Source organism: Monopterus albus, unplaced genomic scaffold (genome assembly GCF_001952655.1).
Source record: "Monopterus albus unplaced genomic scaffold, M_albus_1.0 scaffold99.1, whole genome shotgun sequence".
Lineage (NCBI taxonomy): Eukaryota > Metazoa > Chordata > Actinopteri > Synbranchiformes > Synbranchidae > Monopterus > Monopterus albus.
In genome coordinates, this window is record NW_018127979.1 from 2,909,707 (window position 1) to 2,932,987 (window position 23,281).

General features: G+C 39.6%; 2 protein-coding genes across 2 annotated transcripts in view; one reads left to right on the forward strand and one right to left on the reverse strand.

The window, feature by feature from the left end:
• The first annotated feature begins 9,400 nt into the window (after positions 1-9,400).
• Positions 9,401-19,824, forward strand: tmtops2b (teleost multiple tissue opsin 2b). The gene is made up of 4 exons (XM_020609352.1): positions 9,401-10,408; positions 12,715-13,040; positions 13,650-13,883; positions 19,331-19,824. The coding sequence occupies exons 1-4, from the start codon at positions 10,054-10,056 to the stop codon at positions 19,532-19,534; spliced, it is 1,119 nt and encodes a 372-aa protein (XP_020465008.1). The 5' UTR covers positions 9,401-10,053; the 3' UTR covers positions 19,535-19,824.
• The window catches only part of st6gal2a (ST6 beta-galactosamide alpha-2,6-sialyltranferase 2a), a 32,265-nt gene continuing 22,963 nt past the window's right edge, over positions 13,980-23,281 (reverse strand). Inside the window, exon 7 of the mRNA XM_020609350.1 lies at positions 13,980-17,686. Coding sequence (XP_020465006.1) covers positions 17,439-17,686 — 248 coding nt within the window. The 3' untranslated portion in view covers positions 13,980-17,438. The remainder of the gene's footprint in view (positions 17,687-23,281) is intronic.

Below are 23,281 nucleotides of genomic sequence, written 5' to 3' on the forward strand. Positions count from 1 at the left end.
TTCTGAGAAAAACTGGGAGAAAGAATACACACTCCTTAGTGAAGAACATCTGGAAGAAACCCCCAGTGAAAACAAAGCAAAACAGAACAACATCCAGGATCCAAGTAATAAATAAATGTGCTTTCACTACATTTTCCTGAAATCTCTGCTCTCATTACCTACAAGTGATTTGCCTGAGAAGCGCTCCTTTTCTGGTTAGCAGGCTCAAAAGCAGTTACGGTGTCTTACTATATCTGTACAGTTTGAATGACATTTTTGCCCTGTGTGGGTAATCATCAGCATTCATTCAACACTTTTCAGTCAATTTTTAAAAGCACAAGACTGCATCATCAGGAGCTATGAGAGAACAGAAAAGTAGGAGCTGCATTCATTAATAAGGCTGCACTACACTTTTCAGGAGAATCACTTGATCTCAAGCACACGCCTTTAAATTCTTGTAATCCTGTGACACTGCATATGCACAGACAGCAGCACAGAAGTGGCACAGAGCTCACATGCATGCAGTCATCTAAACCAGTGCTGCCTCATTAGCACTGAAGGCATCAAAGAGGACAAATAATTAATATCATAAAACTGAGTTACTGTACCATCAGAAGCTACCATGGAACAGTCAACACTGGCTTCATTCATGGTGGTTGTTGGTCGCAAGCAAGATGAAAATTCTTGTATTAAATTAGTTTTTATTTTTTTTTATTTTGTTGCATCTGTGTTCAAACATGCGGCAGCTGGGAAAGAAAGCCAGCTTCCTACTGACATAACATAGCATTGATGCAAATTTAAAGATCAACTGGTGTAATTTAGATGGTGTAGTCACACTCTAAAGGTTCTAGTTTAGCACTGAATGAAAATTATATTGTTTGGTGAAAATAATTATAAGTAATTAAGATCATACTTGATGTCAGTTCTGAAATTATTAGCCCATTAAATGTGTTAATATTGATAATGAGTAGAGATTGCAACTGTCAGTGTGTACAGGTTTGCAGACAAGGTGGCGACACTGTCCTCTTACTAAGGTTGAGCATATGTACTGTTTGTACACATCTGTATAAACTCACCTTTGTTCCAGATCACGAATCTTTTCTCTAAGAGGAGCCACGGCCTAAAGGGAAGTGGGAAGTGAGAGATTCATTAGTCAATAATGAAGTAATGCTTGATTGAATACCTTGAAGGCTGTGTCACAGCATCACAATGTTAGTTAAATTGATGGTGAAGTTCATGTCATTTTCATGGCTATTTAATCATGTAGCTCCTAGCAACTTGCAAGGTCCTTTTTATGCTCCTGCAAAATATCTGATTGTTATGGGCAATAAAATAAAATAAATAGACATGCGACTGCCACACTCACTTAGCCTTAAAAATGAACAGTATCAGTCATAGAAATAGTGCCAGAACTTGATGGAATGATGGGAAAAGGACACAGAGTATAGAGTCTGTAACAAGGTCCACAGGCAGTACCAGAACTGTATACCATGTCTAGGGCTGTACAGTAGCAACATACTAAAACAGGATTTATGCAAGGCTCACAAGGACTTTTTCAGACTTTTTTAATACCACACAGAAGGCAACTGAACAGCTGTTTCAAATTCATAAAGGCAGAAGTATGAAAGTATAAACGGACGGTGCTGCTTAATCATCAGTCAAGCAACTAAACCATTAATTAATCATTGCAGCTGTAGTTCATTTAAGTGTGCACCAACATCTGCATTTCCTACTGTATTTTCATTGCATTTTCATTTGTAAAAACCTGAGCCATAGACAGATATTAATTAGGTATTTTTTCATATCCTGCAAGACTGGCATCATTCAAGGGTGTAAGATAAGGTCGACAAAAATTGTATGGAAAATGGAAAGTGTGTAATTTTCTGCCAAAATCAAATGTTATAAAGATGTGAATTTTGAATTTTCCATAGGTCATCTTTAAAATACAGTGGTGTATGTACTTATTTTATCAGAAACTGAAGCCACACAGTAACTCAAGCCAAGCTACACCTGATTGTTTTTTTTTTTTTAACCCCAATCCAGGCCAAGGTACAAGAGAGTTAATGATCTAAAACAATAGAATGCTCTCACATATGTCTTTACAAGGATCTAGTAAATGATTAATGTGTCAATGTGAAAGTGAAATATTGGCTGATAACATACAGCAGAGATCCTTAAACCTTTAAGAGAAAACTGTTTTAACAGGGTGGAAAGACTTTTTCGAGTCAAACTCACTTCATCAATTTTCTCTTCAATCTTGATTTCCCCATTTTCTTGTATTGATCTGTGACAAGAGAAACATAAATACAAGGAAGGGAGGGGATGACTTGAGGGCTGCTATAATCACAAAGCCAGAGAAAACACAGCAGCAACAATGGTATGAGCACTTAAACTATTGACTGATTTACAGTTTCACATTAACAAACACCTAATCAGCACAATAACGGCATACATTCACACAGAATTTTAAGACAAAGAGAAAAGATACAGCGACAAAGAACAGCAGTTACAGCGTAATGATATAAAACCATCTGGGGAATTTAAGTGTCTTAGTTTGTACATGGCATGCCTCTTACCTTGCCCATTTAATGAGATGACACTTTTATCTTGACAGTATTTTAAAGTTCTTTTTTAAACTGAATTAATTTCTCAACTACCTGCTTTTTTCAGCATCTCAACCAAATTGCAACTTTCACAACTCATCTAACACTTTGTTCTGTGTAAAGTAGTTGCAGAAGAAACTGTTCAGACTCCTTCACTTTTGCACACTTCACTGTATCAAATAGTATTATATAATATTAAACTTTTTTTTAAAATCCCATCAACAGATACTCAACAACCCATAATGACAATCTGAATTCCTAGAAATTTCTGAAATGTTTTTAAAAACCAAAAACTGAAATCTCTCATTTACAAAGGTATTCAGACCCTTAATTCAGTGCTCTGTAGAAGTAATTAATGGTTTTGAGTCTCTACAAGCTTTGGGCAGTTTATCCCATTCTTCCCGGCACATCCTCTCGAGCTCTGTCAGACTGGATGGGAAGTGTCTGTCAGCTGCAGTCTTCAGGTCTCTCCACAGATGTTCTATGGGGATTAAGTCTGGGCTTTGGCCAGGCAACTCAAGGACAGTCAAAGACTTGTGATTGAAGTCACTCCAGTGTTCTCTCAGCTGCATGCTTCAGGTCACTGTCATGCTCAAAGGAGAACTGTCACCCAGTCTCAGGTCACTGCACTAAGGAGCAGGTTTTCTTCAAAGACTTCTCTGTACCAGGCTGCATTCATTCGTCGTTCAGTTCTGACCAGAATACCTGTCCCTGCTGCTGAGCAAAGCACAATGCTGCTGCCACTGTGCTTCAGCACTAGGATGGTATTAGCTAGGTGACATTAAATCTACAACACAATAAAGTGTGCAAAAAGTGAAGGAGTCCTAATTCTTTCTAAAGTCATTGTATTTAACAGTGTAGTTACAATCCAGTCTGCTGATAACAGCATGCTCTTGTCAATGTGCTATGTTAGAAGGGGGGAAGACACTGTGAGAGTCCACTATGAGAATCTAGCACTTATCATAGGATAGATTGTTTTAACAATTACGTTTTATTTCAGAGATAAGGATAAAACTAAACAACATCAAGGATCAGAACTGCTCGTACTGATCAAGGTCACACTCATAATGTTCAGTAAATGATATGATTAGAGTAACCGCTCCTCCCACAAGATGTCACTGATTATGGAGTTTAGAGCTTTGATGCTGAACCATTCAAAAAATGATGAATACAAGATTTTAATTTTTTTTTCACCCTTATATTGGACACTATGAACTTGCAGATGCAGATAACAAATCCTTTCCAAAGCTTGCAGGAATTTACTAGAAGCTCTTTGAATAGTGTGCCACAGGAACCAGATATAAATCAAATCCAATCAAATAGTGATATTTCGATTAATACCATTACGATGAGCCTAATGGTATGGTTGCATGAGTTTTTATAGAACAGCCTGGTCTATTACAAACATCTCCTTTAATTTGGCAATAGGTAAAATGTTGTTCAGACCATGAGATTAGTTACCATAGAGCATAAATATTACAAAAAAATAAATAAAATAAAAATTAATTACTGTACCTCATGTTCATATATGCTCCCCAGACAGCTGGAAGAAAGAAAGAGAAAGGTTGTCATAAAAATGGCTGCATCATGAATGCAAGGTAAACAGCCTAAATCAGTGGCATATTTAATAAAACTAATCCATCTAACAAAGCCAAAGATCAAAACTGCTGGAGAAAAAAAGAAGCTCCAAACACTGTCACACTAGCTGCTAATGGCAGGTGAGAGCTGAAGAATACAGCTCGGAGAAAACTGAAGGCACAACCTGCAGCTTAAATCAGTTCACTTTCAGATTCTGTATTAGCTTTCATAGAATTCATCACATATATTTCCATGTGTTAACAACTGCAATGACGAAGAATCTTAAACTTCCAAATCCTCCAACTCGCACCTCTGACTGGCTTCTCCACAGCACCATAGTGTTTGACCCAAGTGCCATGCCAAATGGCAGGCAAAACATGATTTCTCAGTTGTATGCATTTAAAACTGGTAGCTATAACAAACATATAGGGTTGTTAAATGATCTGCAAGAGTTCTGTGTTAAATAACATTAAGAATATTTTTACAAAAACTGTTGACATAGGAAAACAGGGAGCTGAGGTCAAGAAGGTGCAGGAGTTTAAGTATTTGGGGTCAACAGTCCAGTGTGATGGGGAGTGTAGGAAAGAGGTGAAGAGGCGAGTGCAGGCAGGTTGGAGTGGGTGGAGAAAGGTGTCAGGAGTGTTGTGTGACAGAAGAGTGGCAGCAAGAATCAAAGGAAAGGTGTACAAGACAGTGTGAGACCAGCTATGCTGTATGGGTTAGAGACTGTAGCAGTGAGGAAAAGACAAGAGGCAGAGATGGAGGTAGCAGAGATGAGGATGTTGAGGTTCTGTTTAGGAGTGACCAGGATGGACAGGATTAGGAATGAGCACATCAGAGGGACAGCTCAGGTGGGCTGTTTTGGGGACAAGGTCAGAGAGGCCAGATTGAGATGGTTTGGACATGTGCAGAGGAGGGATAGTGGTTATATTGGTAAAAGGATGTTGGAGATGGAGCTGCCAGGCAAGAGGTCAAGAGGAAGGCCAAAGAGGAGATATATGGATGTGCTAAAATAGGACATGAAGTTAATTGGGGTGAGAATAGAGGATGCCAAGGATGGAGTTAGGTGGAAACAGATGATTCGATGCGGCGACCCCTATCGGGAACAGCCGAAAGAAGAAGAAGAAGTTGACATAGGAAAACAGGGTGGGGAGAAAAACCTCTGAATCCAGAGGCTCCTTCAACTCTATAGAGGATTTTTTTTAAAGATGCACCGATCCATTGGCAGTAATAGCATCAAAGTGCTTGGTGTACAAAAAGTGAATAGAAAAGCCTACAGAAACACCTTGGAGAAAGGCAAACTATGTGTACTATTTGTTGGCGATTTGGACAATGAGGAAATTACTGGCTACATATGGAATGCATGTATATGTAAAGTGTATCGAACCCATGTTTCTACTCCCTGTTGCACCTGTTTAAAACTTGGAGAAGTACAAATATTGCACTTAATTTTTAGTTGGAGGTTTGCTAATAAAAAGTGTGAGAAAGATGAATGTAAAACTTTAATACATTATTTTATTTTTATTACAATTTAATTTTTCATTAAAGAAAAGTTACAAAAATGTGTTTGTATGCTGCTAATTACAGTTCTTAGAAAGAAACTCAGATTTAGCCAAAACCAGAATCAGCAGGTCAGACTTAAAAAAAAAATAAACTAGAATCGGCCAATAAAATTGCAATTGGTGCATCTCTGGATTTTTTTTATAAGGACCCTGCTGGACAACAGCACATCTTTATAAAGACAGACCATTTGACAGCTCCCAAAAGTGAAGCCATTGCAAGTCGATCGCCCCCTGGTGGCTTGTTGCAGTAAAGGTCAAACCCCCCTGTCCCTTCCGTTTTAGTGGATGGGACATGAACCAAACTAAAAATTCAAAGTACAAATCAAATTTTTTCCAAATGCGATTTCTGTTATTTTAGGTAGATATTTTCACACTATTCTGAGTACAAGCAGTCATTTTCTTAAAACGTTTGCTGCTTTTAATAAGTTGATATTATGATAATATAAAAAAGGGGTGTAATTCAGATTATTTGGCAGCTTTGAGTGACAGCCTGATACCGTGGCTCTGGCTCCACCTCTATTTGCTACTGTGCAGAACCTGGTTGTAAAAGTCATCACAAAAGAAAGATGTTGATCCCCATTATAGTGATATTTCTTCTCCAATATTTTGGCTTCTCTTTTGCATAGTAGCAAGAAGTGGTGATGTGTCATCCATCTCCACTCTATGGTGCAGTCCCACAACAATCATTATCAGAGACATATCAGCTAAGAGGGGAGCAAACCACAATGCCAACTGCCTGGTATTAGTGTCACTGACTACTGAAATGAAGGCAAGCCAACATCACTTCAAACAATTAATAATGACAAATGAGAATTTTACACACAAAGCACATAGGGAAAACTCACAGCAGCAACAACACAAAATAATTTGCATATAACATGTTATAATGTAGTGTGAAATCTTGGTGGCCATATCACCTTTAAGTAAAAAATGTTCCGTGTGCATCCCCCAACACAATCCACAGCCACTCTGTTACAATTCTGTAATTTCCTCCAATCAAACATTTAATTCAAAAAGTGGTAAGTTCGCACTCTTGATATGTAAGGAAAAATCATTGTTTGGGAATTTATACCAGTAAACATTAAAGTAACTGTAGTATTTTACTTGAATTGTTACAACCACTTGTCTTTACTTCATGACTAATAACCACTGAGCTGTAATAGACAATTACTTTCTGTATTGATTAAGATGATTATTTGTTTTGAATAACTGCTTAAACATTAAGGTATTAGTTGACATCACTTCACCACCTACAAGTCACCCTAATGAAGCCCTTTTAAAAAGGTACATTGTGTTGGTTTGGCCATCAAATATATTCAGTATTCAGTGTCACGTCAGTTTGGATGTTATAGTTGGAAATAAACAGAAAAGATAACAGTAACGGGTGAGATTATTCAAATTAGTGTACTTACAGGCAATGTAGGCGATCAAAGCGAAGGCAATTAGCAGCTTCATCATTCTTCTGTTTAATCCTGATATCAGCCAGGTGACCCGCTTCATCATCCGTTCAATGCAACAGGATCAGGGAAGCAAACAGCCACACGTTCACGTCCAGCTACAGCATTTTGAGTCACAACTTTTCATGTCCTCGGTCGAGTTAGGCATTGAGGAACTCTGGGTTTATTATTCAGTCTGGACAGTGACTTGGTAACGTCACTGCAAATTCACAAAATGTAACGGTTGAGTTTCTAGACCGGACAGCCAAGCTAGCAGCTGCTACGTCAACACCAGTAGGAGCAGTTTACGCGGAGCTAGCAGCGTAACGGTTACAGGTAGCAAACACCATCAGGTGACAAGCTACAGTGGAGTGTCAACGCTCACAACTGCATACACACTTATTTATCAGCGCTATTTACCCTCCGACTAAGTAACCAGTTATTTTATCTACAAATGCTAATTTCTTTCGTAGACGAATATGCTAAAGACATATTTACAAACTAACGTCTTAGTAGTACCGTCAACCCAAATGATTAGCCGTTAGCAATGCATTAGCTGTTAGCTGCGTCCAGCTAGCAGGCTCCTAAACTGATAGCGAGTTTTTCTTCCGTTCATAGCTGTCACTGGAAAAACAACATACGAGGACCACACCGTACAACTACTTCACATAGGTACCGGGAACATAGCACAGCTGTTTCTTTTAACGCAGCACCATTGCACACACGTCGGAGCTTGCTTTTCCTGGGGCGAAGAGTAAGTTGGCAGATGAGCGATTAGTCATTGCTCGATTTAGCAGCCTGTCTTGTCCTGCAGAGACTGCCACGCTCATTTTACTTGGCAAACTTCTAATAACAGCCTAATAATTTTATTTTTGTTGTAGTAGTAGGACCTTACCTGCCATTTTTTTAGATTAACAAAACATTCTAATGCTGCATTAAATGTCTTTCACTGTGACGCCGTAGTTTTTACGTAGGCTACCGAGATATTTTCTGCACTGACACAATGGCTCATTCATGTCTTGACACGAAACTTTCCACAGTGCACGGAACTAACCTTGTTGATTTTCCCATTTCAGCCACTATAACCTGTTTGTCGCTGTAAACATTTTGTGTGGGTTATTTACATTTGCAAAATTTGAAGGCTAGGTACTGTGTGCCCTTATGCTGGAGGAATACTATTTATAGTAAAGTAACCGGAGAGGCATAGACCTTAGAACTACAACGCAATAAGACTGCCTCCCTGTTAAAGAATAGGACCTCAATATGCCATTACAGTACTGGTCTTCTGTAAGACAAAATAACCTCTAAACTTCATTAACAAATGTCAATTTAAAAATTAATTGACAGATATGTATCGTGCATTTAAAGCCCTTTGAAATGAAAACACAATATGCTGGTTATTAGGTCTCCTGCTTTTAAATTACTTTACTTTTCCTTATTTTCTTCAAAGTAGAAATAGGGAGTAAATGTATTGTATTCCTACTTTGAATGATCAGGTAGCTGGATACTAAAGAAAACAGTTATCAGCAACTCACACAACACAGTTTCTTTAATAAACTCCAGGTTATGGTGACTTTTATTGCACAGAAGTTTGTTTATTTAAAATGGTCAGCAAATGCTCGCTGTTCCTCTGAACCACTGGGAAGAGTCGCTGAGCGTTTCCAATAGAAATGAGCTGACTGGAACTGTGAGTGGTGTAGGGAGGTTCTCACATAAATGGACAAATGTTAGCATGGGAATGTGAAGGCTGATATTTCACATCAAAGGACAGTAAGGCCAACTGGTCCCACTAAACTACATTATATAAATAAGAAAAAGATCTGACAATTGATTACTGTTACATAATCTTAAACAAATCTCACCAAACTGTCTTAATTACATACAGTTATACTGAATTGACTTAGCACACCTAAGTTGGTTTTGTGGAACTTATGCTGAATCTGACCATGTTTTTCACACTATAAGTCAAAGTTTTTGAAAAATATTTGGGTTAATATTGATGCACATCAGGCAAACACATCGGTTATATCCAGTTCACTGTGCACCATATACTGGGTGAAAACCTTGTGAGTTTTAAAATTCTGGAAGGTTAGCCAAAGAATAACCTGCATCATTTTCAGAGTATAAACTGTTCTTGATCATGATCTTTTATTAAAGTAAACTTGGCTCTTTTAGTTATTATTTCCAGTAGCCTAATGTTCTTCTTCATCTTGACAGAATAAAAATATAAACACTAGTGCATAACTCATTTCTTGTAAATGGCATTTACAGTACAGGTGATGCAGCTAATTAAAGTCTAAATTGTTGGTGATTGTAATGGTCCTCCATACTTCTCACAACAGGTTAATAAGGTAAAAGCAGCATCAAAGTTGCTACTGTCATAAAACGTAAGTAGTGGTCGACAATAGAAGCCCCACAACCAAACACACACACACACACCAGTGCCTCTTGACGTAAGAGTCGCCTTTAAAAAGGTAGTGGACAGCTGAGCAGAGCGCATCAGGAGCCTTCACTGTGAATTAGCTGCAATTAATCTATAAGTTGTGACACGGTGATGATGGACCTCCCCTAAGATAAAATAACAATTATTAAAAACCGACTGACAAGTTGTGTAAACTGGGATTAATAATGGTGAACATGGACAAGGAGATGCGCAATGCGTTAAAGTAACAGGTGGTACTTTGGTTGAAATGTATTTGTGTCAAGATCGGTTTTGTAGAAACGCGTTATCAGCTATCTGCGCTCACCATCAGTGGAAGAGTGTCCGTTTTGGCCACGAGATGTTGTGTTCAGGTTATGTGAACCAAAGGCAAAATACACGGAGAAGATAGAAACTTTCCAGGTGGGCAGTGCGACAAACACTAATTGCTCCAGAGTGAAGACAAGCTCCGATGAATGGACCGCATCATGTTCTCTGGTCAGGCTGGTCTGAATTACAGCTTCAACCTGAGTGATGACCGGGAGGCGGACGCGCCAGAGAAGCTCTCTCCGACGGGCTTCGTGGTGCTGTCCGTGGTGCTGGGCTTCATCATGACTTTTGGCTTTCTTAACAACCTCATCGTGCTGCTTCTCTTTTGCAAATTTAGGAAGCTGCGAACACCGGTGAACATGCTGCTGTTGAATATCAGTGTCAGTGACATGCTGGTGTGTCTGTTCGGCACCACGCTCAGCTTTGCATCTAGTATCCGTGGAAAGTGGCTGCTGGGGCGCAGCGGATGCAACTGGTACGGCTTCATCAACTCCTGCTTTGGTACGTCTCATATTTTCTCACCTTTGGCAGATGGTATGTTTGAGAAACTGTATGTCAGAGAGGGTAAAAAAAAAATATAGTTTTATTTTCATAAATGCATATGCACTTACTTTTAATGTGTATATGCATGCGCTTTTGTGCTTCTAGCGGGCCGAAATAATAAGTTATTTATATGTCATAGGCTATATAACATTTAAGAATAGTATCATTAGGCTATGTCACGATATTGTACATTGTGTAGTAACAGAGGAAAATACTTTACAGATGAAACAGGCAGAGCTTCTTTTTATTTCTTGCAACATTGGCCAGAATAAATACTGTACACCCTGAGATGTAAAGGCAAAGCTGTTTTGTGATTATCCTCATATTGCCAGACCTGCCATATGTGAGCGCAGGAGCCTACAGGAGTGACTGTGGGGACTAATAGGGGTTGCTGTTCTCAGTAGACAAGTCAGTCCCTCTGTGTTGACTTAACATGTATGTGTAATAATAAATGATTTATTTTGTTGGACTACAAAATACATATGTGGTGTCAGGCATGATTTCAGAGCAATACAATAAATGTTATTAACAGTGGTGGAAGAAGTACTCAGAATGTTTGGTAAAAGTAGCAATACCGTAGCGTAAAATAGTCTGCTACAAGTAAAAACTCCTGCATTCAAAATGTTACTTAAGTAAAAGTACAAAAGAATTAGCATCAAAATATACTTGAAATACCAAAAGTAAAAGCACCCATTATGCAGTGGGACATTTATATTTACTGTATGTAAATTATATTATTGGATTATTATAATTGCTGCATTACTGTGTACAGCACATCACATTTATTAGTGCAGTTAGTAAAGGTGGAGCTACAGTACATTATATGCTTATAAGTGGAATTACTGTTGGGCTTGTGACTTTCCCACCATGGATCAGTTAACTCATGATTTTACTGTATTTTCTTTTACAGTACTCAAGTAAAGTACAAACATTTGTACTTTTGTAATCAAAAGTCACAGTGTGTGTCAATGTATTAAACATGAGTTAAACATTTGAAATCAGTTTGGTGATTTGGTGATCCTTTAATTTTTCAACTGCCACCATCAGTTTAAATTTAAAGTTTGTCCATTGCTTTGGTTTCTGAGCAATTACCAACAAAACTAATGACATTCCAGCCACAGCTGTACTTTGTTTAGTGCCAATTAGCAAATATCAGCATTAGCATATTGTGCTTCACAGCTAGTGAATATGCAAAATTAGAGAATCCTAAATATACAAGCTTAAAAATTAATTCACTGAAAACTTTTCAAGTACACATATATTATAATGGTGATGATTATCACCACTGTGTAATAGTAATAGTTCATTTCCAGCTGTTGGATTATGTGTAGAGGTAGGAATTAGCACAGCAGGTTGAAACACATCAAGGGAGTGTTGCCATGGTGCTATGAATGTAAAGTCCTGAAATTATTAGGCTTTTTTAATGAGATTATCAGAGAGAATGGAGATGGAGAGAGCAAACTGAGTCTGGGCAGGAATTTTATGCACTAAGCATTCTGTTCCCCTGTCTCTTTCTATTATACAGTATTTTTAGGTTGCACCAAGACAAGCTTTCTGTTATGTTTTGTTTCCTGGAAAATTACTGTATGCACAGAATGGTATCAGCCCAGAGCAACTACAGTCCGTTCTGAAACTAATCGGTGAGAAAGGGTCTATTAGGCTCTTCCAGCATGCAAAGACTGCAGTATGTTTGCTGTATGTGTATACGTATGCTGCAGCATCTTTGACTTTGACTCTTAAAGCCAAACATTTGAACCAAGTATTTTCATTGTACTGAGCAAACATGTCACTCAGTGCAAGTGTAGCTCACTGAAGTGTTTTAATAGTTTTGGACAACAATGGATGTTTATGGTGCAGAGGAATAAGATATATCTGGTTTTGTTAGTAGGGTTCATTCTTTGTTGGCCCAACTGCATCTGAGAGTCTACAGTGTCACTAGCAGCTCTGTGAGGCTCCTCTCATGAAAGAAGTACTTAGCATTGTCATTAAAAGCATGGTAGCATGCTAATGTTAGCATTTAACTTAAAGCACGGCTGAGCACCACCTCACAGAGCTGCTAGCATGGCTATAGATTAGTTTATTCTGAGAATAGGATCAAAATCTGCAGCGGAATATTTACTGTAAAGTGTTGTCTTACTTCCTCGTGCTGTGTTTAGTACAATGTGGTGTTCTGTTCAAGTTCATTCTGCTCTGTATGTCATACCAGTCAGCCAGATGACTTCCAGCTGGCCACTTTCACCCCTCCATCTCTCTGTCTTTCTCAGGTATTGTGTCACTGATCTCTCTAGTGATCCTCTCCTATGACCGCTACAGCACTCTGACTGTATACAACCAGCACATGCTAAACTACCGCAAGCCCCTGCTTGCTGTTGTGGCCACTTGGCTATACTCCTTGTTCTGGACAGTACCCCCCCTGTTGGGTTGGAGTAGCTATAGTGCAGAGGGGGCAGGAACAAGCTGCTCTGTTTCCTGGACGGCTCAGACAGTCCAGTCACATGCCTACATCATCTGTCTTTTCATTTTCTGCCTGGGTCTACCTGTCCTGGTGATGATCTACTGCTATGGCAGGCTGCTCTGGGCTGTCAAAAAGGTAGAGACTGCAGCAATATATATGTGTTTGTGCGTGTGTATGTTTGTGGTGTTTTCCTATCCAGTGTCGAAGGCAATACCATAAATTGCTTGAACTGATCCACAACCAAAATTTACTTTTGAGTATCAAACAGGGTTGGTAGCTAAAATAATTTATAGTTTGCTTCGTCACACAGAACAGCAGATGGTTACTTTGAAGTAATGTCAGTTACAACTGAATGCAATGGTTTCCATTTTGTAAGGTGAAAAACATCCATTAGCTTATTCTGTAGAGGTTTGTGGGAGGGCTGGAGCCAGTCCCAGTCTACACTGGGCAAGAGGCAAGGTACACTCTGAACTGGTTGCTAGTCTATCACAGGGCTGACACACAGAGACAGACAACCATTCACAAATTAGTTACCAAGCTAACCTAACCTGAATGTCTTTGGACTGTGGGCAGAAGCTGGAGAAAACCCATGCATGCACAGGGAGAACATGTAAACTCCACAAAGAAGGTCTGCAAGGTTTGAACCTGGAACCTTCTTGCTGTGAGGTGACAATGCTACCCACTGCACCAACATATCAAACTCTGTCTTTCCTCAACAATCCTGTCTCCTACTCTCATCCATAGGTGGGTAAAATCCGGAAGACTGCAGCCCGGAGGAGGGAATACCACATGCTGTTTATGGTTTTGACTGCAGTGGCCTGCTACCTGTTGTGCTGGACGCCTTATGGTGTTATCGCCATGATGGCAACGTTCGGCCCACCCAACATAATCAGTCCTGTGGCCAGTGTAGTGCCTTCACTACTGGCCAAGAGCAGCACCGTCATCAACCCTCTCATATACATACTTATGAATAAACAGGTTAGTCAGCAACATGTGATGTGTGTGATGTGTGTGTGTGTGTGTGTGTGTGTGTTGCCTAAACTCCAAGCCCTCATTTAAAAAAAACAAGGACAATTTCACATGTACAACAGCTTTATTTACACTGTAAAAAAAGACAAATTACAACAGCTGAACTCACATAAATGGTCTATTTAAGAATCAATTCAAGTGTAATAAGAAAGAAATTCACTGGCAATGTCAAGAAGAACTCTAAGGCTGTTGGGAGTGAAACAGACCCTCACTCTTACCATGTTCATTCGTGGATGCTTGTTTTTTTTTCTCTTCCTCTTTTATGGAATACTGAACTAAGCTGCAGGAGGGAAATGTAGACAACAAAATTAAATGTTGAACAGTCCTTAAGAGGCAGTGTGGTGAAGCAACTCCCACAATATTGAATGAAAACAAGACATAAAAAAATAGGCTTCAAGAATAAAGAGTGGAGAGAAAGAGGCTGGGAGGGCAAAATATAAGAAAGTGTTTTCAAATACATTTTCTCATCTCACCACTTTACCACTGGTCAAACATGAAATGTTAATGTTTCAGTACAATGTTGTATACTGCAAAAAGTCTCTTAAAGAGGATTCCACCTTAAGCATTTCAGAGAGAGGCAATAGCACCTTAGAGGTCTTGCTATTTCTCCGAGCCCTCATCATACATTTAACTCATTCGGCTAAGACAGAAGTAAAAATTAAATTTGGCACAATATTAAGCTGCAAAGATCAAGTTGCCAGACGGCATAACAAAAGTGCTCCCAGGGAACTACTTATAACTCCACCACAGATGGATGAGAGTGTCCTGTCCATGAGCATGCATTAAAATCTGCAAAACACCACTTGAGGAAAAACAAATGTTACAATCGCCTCTCACAACATTAATGATAATGGTGTCTACTTGCAGCACAGTACAGCACAGACAGTTTAAGACTCTTGGCCCTGATCCTGATTTGCATGCTCTGTGCACTGAAACGTAAGTCATGTTATTAGAAATATACACATACAAAATGTTCAGGGTTTTTGCACCTTCAGTGTGTTACAATCACAAGCAATAAAACATCTGATCATTTCTCATCTGAGAAACGTAAAATCTACAGCAGAGCTGACGACCTGCATGATGAAGAATGACTGAAGCTTCAAAAATGCTTTCTTCAGTCTATTTTTTTTTTTTATTATTATTTTGCAGTTCTTTAAGACTTGCTGATCTTACTGGGTTCCTTGTTAAGGAATGACATGCCAGATAATCAACCAGAAAGTTGGGCTGGACATCAAGCCTCAGTACCTTCTTCAGTCTGAACAAAATGCCCAAAGCAGGGAGTATCAGAACCTATCAAGTAGGGCTGAGCAATATAACCACATACGTAAGTGATTTTAAATGACTTTATAGCTTTTCAAACATCGCAGATTAAATTATTCAGTTCGCTTTAATCTAACTTTGTCTACCACAGCTGTGGAAATTTGTCCTTGGCTCACCACACACACACATACAACACATCGAGATGATAACTCTCTATGATGAATAAAAACAAATCAGATAAGAAAATTAAGCATGTTAGAAATAAATAACAAATAAAATAGGTCTCAGTTAAAAACCAATGATCAAATAAAAGTAATATGTCATAATAAAAGGAAGACAAACACAATCACTGCCAGTTTACAACTAATGAACTCATATCTTTTAGAGAAACTGATGCCTACCTCTGTGACCTAAATGTATGCGTGAGGGACACAAACTGTGGCTACAAGCACAATGTGTTTGTACTTGTATTGACAAATTGTGAATAATACCCAGCCCTACCCCACAACAAGCAATGCTAAGCCTCCGAATCATTTACTGATACTACTACTACTACTACTACTACTACAGAGCCACCTTCTTCAACACAGAGTACACCAGGCTCAAAGCAACACTTCTGTGACGTGTTCACATCTTATATCAAACCAGAACCAATGGCACAGGAAGTCTCTTTCTTCTAGATGAGATTATTCTGACTTCATGCCTACAGTTTCCACACTGAGCTAATACCATGCTGCAGATGTGGCACTGACTCACTGTAAATGTAAAAATAAGCCTAGCCAGCTAAACAGCAAATCTAATATTACTAGCTCAAATTCCTCTTTTATAAAAGCCCCTACTCTGACTTCTGGACACGTAGGAGGATTCAGGAAATGTGAGACATTTAAATTTGTAAGAAATGAGAGTCATCGCACAACAAAGAAATAACCCTGCAATGAGATACACATACAGCTGCAGAGAGCTCCGGGATGGGTATCACCATTACACAGAGTAGTAAAATTACATTCAATAAGAGGAAACTGACTGTCAAAACCAGGGGATGGTGATTGCTGAGGCAGAGCTAAGGATCCCCTGACATGCATCACTTCACAAACATCAGCTGCTCCACACCTGTCATGGCAAACGAACACCATGGTACTGCAGTCCTGCCACAGTATGTACTGCATGTATCTGAACAGACACAAGGCAACCCGAGGAAAGTGTTCAGTTGGCCACTAGGCACAGGGTTACAGCTGTTCTAAGCACCTGTTTGCTCTGTAGATCCACTTTGGCCCCATTTACATTGATTTAATGATACCATCAGTATAAAAAAATGTTATTATAGGTAGGACGAATCCAAAAAAGAGGACAACCAGTGATTTCCTGTAAACTTCTAAGTGCAAGACAGGTTTCTTAATACTGAATAAGGAATCATCCTGAGCATGTGAACAAGGCGTGACATCCTGGTGGTTATAAGTCAGCGTGCACAGGAGAGTAATTCAGTATTAAACTTAACAGCATCAGTAGTGAAAAATTAATCCCTCGTGATAACAGGAAACCCAACTTCTGACTTCACAAAGATGCACATGGAACACACAGTAATGTGACTGGGGTGACAGCTCGACTCTGGAGACACTAACTCTGTCTTTAATACCATGCATTCTTCTCCACCCATGTACAGTAAAACTGTGCGTTTGTGTGAATGTGTGATGCATTTCCGACATTCAGCATGGATGGTGACTTCTTTGCTTATTCACAACAATTTGGATCAGTAAAAAATAAACATAAATCGCAAATATCCACCGTTAAACAGTGGCATCTCCTTTAAGTGGAGAACCACCCATACTATTTAAAAACGGATTTTACACCATTAAAACACACACAGTTATTGAAAACCCTATCTAAAACCATTGATCTGTTGCTACCCTAGTCAGCTCCACAGCTAACGTGGCTCAGCTAAAGCAGAGAGAAATGTATTTTTCAGCTTCATGTTGTAGACTCGTCCGGTTACTTTCTGGTCTAATAAACCATCTTGATTAAAACGAGGTCTTTCAAAGGGCTCCTTGCTGATCCCACCCTGGAGGGCTATGGCTTATGTTCTCCATGGGTATAATTTTAAACTTGTAAGCTCCAGCCTCCTTGCCTCCAGTGGCTTTATTGCACCTCTTCCTTAGTCAGCCAGAAAAGGCCAGTGTGTGTGTGTGTGTGTGTGTGTGTGTGTGTGTGTGTGTGTAATGTCAGGCTCAGAGGATCAAGTTTCATATCTCAGATGTCACAGTCGACGGTGCTGAAGCCTGGGAGCGTGACCCGTCCCTTCCTCCTGAGGTCACTCTCAGGGCCCATGTTGATCCGCTGGATCAGGCTCTTCTCATACAGGAGGGGATGGTAGGCACCCAGTGTACAGGCAGCATCATAATAACGCTCGTGGTAGTGGCACAGGTCTGTCTGCCTTGTGGAGGGAATGTATTCGTACACGTGCACCTGCTCGCACAGCGCCATCATCAGAACGATGCCTGCGATAGGAACAGTAAGACAAGTTCAGGTGTTCATATTAACAATATTTCCTGACTCAGGCAGCATCTACCAGGCTCTAAATTCAATTTGTTAAACCTTTTGTATGCCAAGTGGTCAAAGATCAAGGTCTTGGTGACCTCATGTCTGTCCCATGACCACTGTATCACAGGATTTCCATGAGGGGATTTCTTCAAATTAAATACATTTAATATCTTTAATTGAATTCCTTCAGTCTTCACGACATACCATGTACTGTGTATTTACAGACAAGCATGTAAACTGAAGCTTGACTGCTTGGCAGAGGCATACAACCCCAAGTTATTTTAAATCCAGGGAGGTTTAGCAAGAGAGCAGTGCCCTCATTTTTAAGCAACATTATGGTCACCGTGACACATATCCACACCTGAAAGCTACAGGTTAATGGGTACAATCGCAGTCTGCTGGCCACTGATCCACTCTGCTAACACAGCTGGGGGTTAAAAGAAGACTTTAAAATATGCTTATTGAGTTTCTTGCTGAGAGCTCAATGTAAAGGTCTTCCTCAGCATCTGCCTCATGCACTTCTTTGAGAAAAGCATTTACCTTAAAATTCCCATTGGATGTCAAAGGCCAAGGAATACAGTTAGTTTCCTTTAGACAGAGATTTTAAAAGATGAAATGAATACATAATTTATGAAGACAGCATGTTTGTTTGGCTCAGCCAACTGCAAGGCATTTTTCATGCGCTGTGATATGTTGTCAACACAAAGAGAAATCAGCTCCCACATACATTTGTTTTTTTCTGTTTGGTTTTTTTCCACCTGGCTTTGCTGCTGGTTTCTGTTTCTCTTGTGATTGTGATTCTGCTCACAACCCCCTCCTTCTCCACTGCTGCTCTCCACAGTAATAACATTCGCCACAGACAACCAAAAACAAAATCCTCCGTGCTGAACGTGCGATCGTGTTGTAAGCCAGTTGTCCATGTACTGTTTTCTTAGATTAAATCCTGGAGTGTGACCACCTTGCTTTTGAAAATTAGTTTTATTTTATAATTAGTTACTAATCAGTTCTCTTGACTCTACAGCATAGTCTAACAAAAACAGAGAAGTTAATGTTTTTTCTGTGACACGAATTAAACATGTCTTCTTAGGTAAATTTCACTTTGGCCTATTTAGACAATTTTATTTTCTACAGTTGCGCATGCTGTATTTATTTGTATTCATACTGTACTTCTACTGTCACCTTCTCTGCAGGCAAGTCAAAATATCAGCCTTGAGTTGTATTAATTCTGATGCAAACGAATTATAGTCAGAAGAGAGAAACAAAAAAGAGATGGCATCCTGCTTCATTAAGGAATATTGGGAAATGTAGATAAAAGCAGGTGCAAGCACTTACAGTATATTTGAGAGAGCAGAACTCAGACCTTTCTAGCTAATGTGCAAATTCAAACCACCCACTCTGCCAGTGCAACTGACCATTAAGGAACCAATCTCTCATCTGGAGAGGAGCTACCGTTGACTGTGAGTACATGAAAGGCATAATTTCACAGACCTGTACCATTAGTCTCTCCGAGAGTGCAACGCCAGGGGCGGTCCATCTCTGACGATTCAGTTTGGGGTTGGTACGCTATGTTCACATTGTTTTTGTTTTCATCTCCCTCTCAGTTCTACAGATGCTTCCTCATTTTGTTTCACTGTGATCACTGGTCCGGGGAGAATGGCAACACCTCGATGGCGTCTAAGATCACAGCAATCCAGCTGAATCAGAGAGCCTACAGCGACAAGGTGGCCTGTGCCTCCGCCAACACTTTCAACCAGTGCAGCATGCCGGCCACCAAGCACATAAACCCCCCTGAGGCCATGACTTGAGTTTGAATATCCCCAACATAACCAGAGAGACAAGACTCCTGATGAAGCTCGACAGCTACACTTACAGTGGAATGTGGACATGATGCTTTCAGACTGAAAATGTACTTTGTGTGTGAGCTTTGGCTGTGTGTCCACTCAGTTTGAGTTTTTACATTCACAAAACTCAAAAGTACTACATGTCTGTAAGAATGGATGTTTTATGAAGTATAAACAATATGGCCACATTTCTGCACATTAATGTGGACACCAGGGTATTTACAGTGGTGTGAAAAAGTGTTTGCCCCCTTACTGATTTCTTATCTTTTTGCATGTTTGTCACACTGTAATGTTTCAGATCGTCAAACAAATTTATATATTAGTCAAAGATAACACAAGTAAACACATCATGCAGTTTTTAAATGAAGGTTTTTATTATTAAGGGAAAACAAAATCCAAAACTATAGAGCCCTGTGTGAACAAGTGTTTGCCCCCCTGTCAAAACACTGGTTTATCGCACCTGAGTTCAATTTCTCTTGCCACACCTGTTCGCAATCAAGAAATCACTTAAATAGGACCTGCCTGACAAAGTGAAGTAGACCAAAAGATCCTCAAAAGCTAGACATCATGCCGAGATCCAAAGAAATTCAAAAACAAATGAGAAAGAGAATAATGGAGCTCTATCAGTCCGGAAAAGGTTATAAAGCCATTTCTAAAGCTTTGGGACGGCAGCGAACCACAGTGAGAGCCATTATCCACAAATGGCGAAAACATGGAACAGTGGAGAACCTTCCCAGGAGTGGCCGGCCGACCAAAATTACCCCAAGAGCACAGCGACAACTCATCCAAGAGGTCACAAAAGACCCCACAACAACATCCAAAGAACTGCAGGCCTCACTTGCCTCAGTTAAGGTGAGTGTTCATGACTCCACCATAAGAAAGAGACTGGGCAAAAATGGTTTGCATGGCAGAGTTCCAAGACAAAAACCACTGCTGAGCGGTTTTCGTCTTGGAACTCTGCCATGCAAACCATTTTTGCCCAGTCTCTTTCTTATGGTGGAGTCATGAACACTCACCTTAACTGAGGCAAGTGAGGCCTGCAGTTCTTTGGATGTTGTTGTGGGGTCTTTTGTGACCTCTTGGATGAGTTGTCGCTGTGCTCTTGGGGTAATTTTGGTCGGCCGGCCACTCCTGGGAAGGTTCTCCACTGTTCCATGTTTTCGCCATTTGTGGATAATGGCTCTCACTGTGGTTCGCTGCCGTCCCAAAGCTTTAGAAATGGCTTTATAACCTTTTCCGGACTGATAGAGCTCCATTATTCTCTTTCTCATTTGTTTTTGAATTTCTTTGGATCTCGGCATGATGTCTAGCTTTTGAGGATCTTTTGGTCTACTTCACTTTGTCAGGCAGGTCCTATTTAAGTGATTTCTTGATTGCGAACAGGTGTGGCAAGAGAAATTGAACTCAGGTGCGATAAACCAGTGTTTTGACAGGGGGGCAAACACTTGTTCACACAGGGCTCTATAGTTTTGGATTTTGTTTTCCCTTAATAATAAAAACCTTCATTTAAAAACTGCATGATGTGTTTACTTGTGTTATCTTTGACTAATATATAAATTTGTTTGACGATCTGAAACATTACAGTGTGACAAACATGCAAAAAGATAAGAAATCAGTAAGGGGGCAAACACTTTTTCACACCACTGTACACCTATTGTATATGTGACTGTTGAACATCTCACTGCTAAACCACGGGCAGTGTGCAGCTGGGGAAACCTTTCCAGAAAATGTTGCAGCCTGCAGGTCTTATTGCCACTGTTACTGGCGTGGCATCCTAAAATGTGTTTGATAGGTTTAGGTCTCTGGGCTCTCTACAGACCAGCTGAGAATTCAAATTGCTGCCACAGCTCTGGAGGAACACTGTGGCACAGATTCAGCTTAATTGGGACGAAGAAGCTGAACGCAAACCATTAAACAACTGTTCCAGACCAAATGTACACAACAGTATGTGGACACCTGTTTTTGTCCAAATAGTGTCTTTTGTCTTTATTTTACTACAGTATATGTATATTGTGTATCCGGGAAATATTTTTCCTTCAATATTTATTGTTTGATCAGTTCAACACTGTAATAGTTGATAGTATTAGGTTGTAGATTTTACTGGTCGTTCTCTAGTCACTGTAGTGTTTCAACTGTAAAATCCTAAATGTTCTCACACAAATACCTTATCCTAACTTTAACTTTCAATTGTACAGTATATACATAAACTGTAATTCTGGTCTGTATGTATATAGCTGTTTAATTTCAATTCCAATGTGATCCGTTTCTCCTCTGTGGTTAAATTGTGCTTGTGTGAAATCACTCAGTGTTGATTTTTTTAAATTTTTTTCTTCTGTTTAAATTCTTATGACCAGAAGATTCCGATAGCCTACTGGTGTGTTACCAATCTTTTTACGTGAAGTAATTTTTGTTTTTTTTGCAGTTAGTTTGTCCACCACTTTGATCCAGACTGATAAACCTATCAGCCATAACATTATGGCCACTGACAGAATTGAATAACATTATCTAGTTACAGTGGCACCTGTCAGTATATGGGTACATTAGGCAGCAAGTGAACATTCAGTCTTCCTTCATGTGTTGGAAGCAGGAAAAATGGGATCTGAATGACTTTGACAAGGGCCAAACTGTTATGGTGAGATGACTGGGTCAGAGCATCTCCCACACTGCAGGCCTTGGTGGGTGTTCTTGGTCTGCAGTGGTTAGTACCTACCAACAGTGTCTAAGGAAGGACAGACAGCGAACTGGCGACAGGGTCACAGATGCCCAAGGGTCACTGATGATGACCTACTGTAGATGACGCTGCTGAATTGGTCTAAAAGGATTATCTCTAATTTGTCTTCACAACCACAGTTTTCACTCCTTTTGACACATTTCTGCTCTTTCTGACAGTAGAACTATGGAAGCAAATGGATTCACAGAAGATGCACAGTGAGCTGCAGAATGCTGACCTATCACATTGACTCCCATATACACAGTATTAGGCAGGTGGTCATAATGTTATGGCTGATCAGTGTATCTCAACAACTATTAGATGGTTTCCCATAAAAATCTACACAGACATTCATGGTCTCCAGATTTATGGTTGGTCATGAAAAACTAATGGCATTCCCATCAGCCTCAGCGTTTCTATGAGGTGACAATAATCAATAGCTCTTTAATAAAATTGTTGGCCATTAAATGACAGTGGTCAGTGATGGCCCACAGCTTTATTCTTTGGGTTTGCTCCCATAGCATTGTTTTCAGCCACAGCAGGCAGATGTTTCCAGTGAAAAAGCTTTAACCACCAACTGATTTATACAGTAGTGGACAAAGTACAAAACAGTGATACATATAAGAAGTTGAAATGCTGTGGCTAGTTATAATGCAATGTACCTCCAGAACATAAAAGCAAACACACCTAAAAAACAAATATGAGCATGTACATAATACATTATTATGTTCGCTATTATAAAATCTACTGAATTGTCACAAACAAATAAAGGGAAACAAAGGAACTAAAACAAAGGCTTATTTCACTCTATTGTTAAACCTGACGGAACATTATCTTTATTATGTTGGTGTCATCATAGTGACAACCCAACACTGCTCCAAGAAGCTATTTGTGGTTCATATTCTTGATGAATACATTAAACATTGGAAGTAAAAATGTCATTAGATACTGGGGATTAAGGAATGGCTGTGTGTGTCTGTGTGTTTGTGAGTGTATGTTTG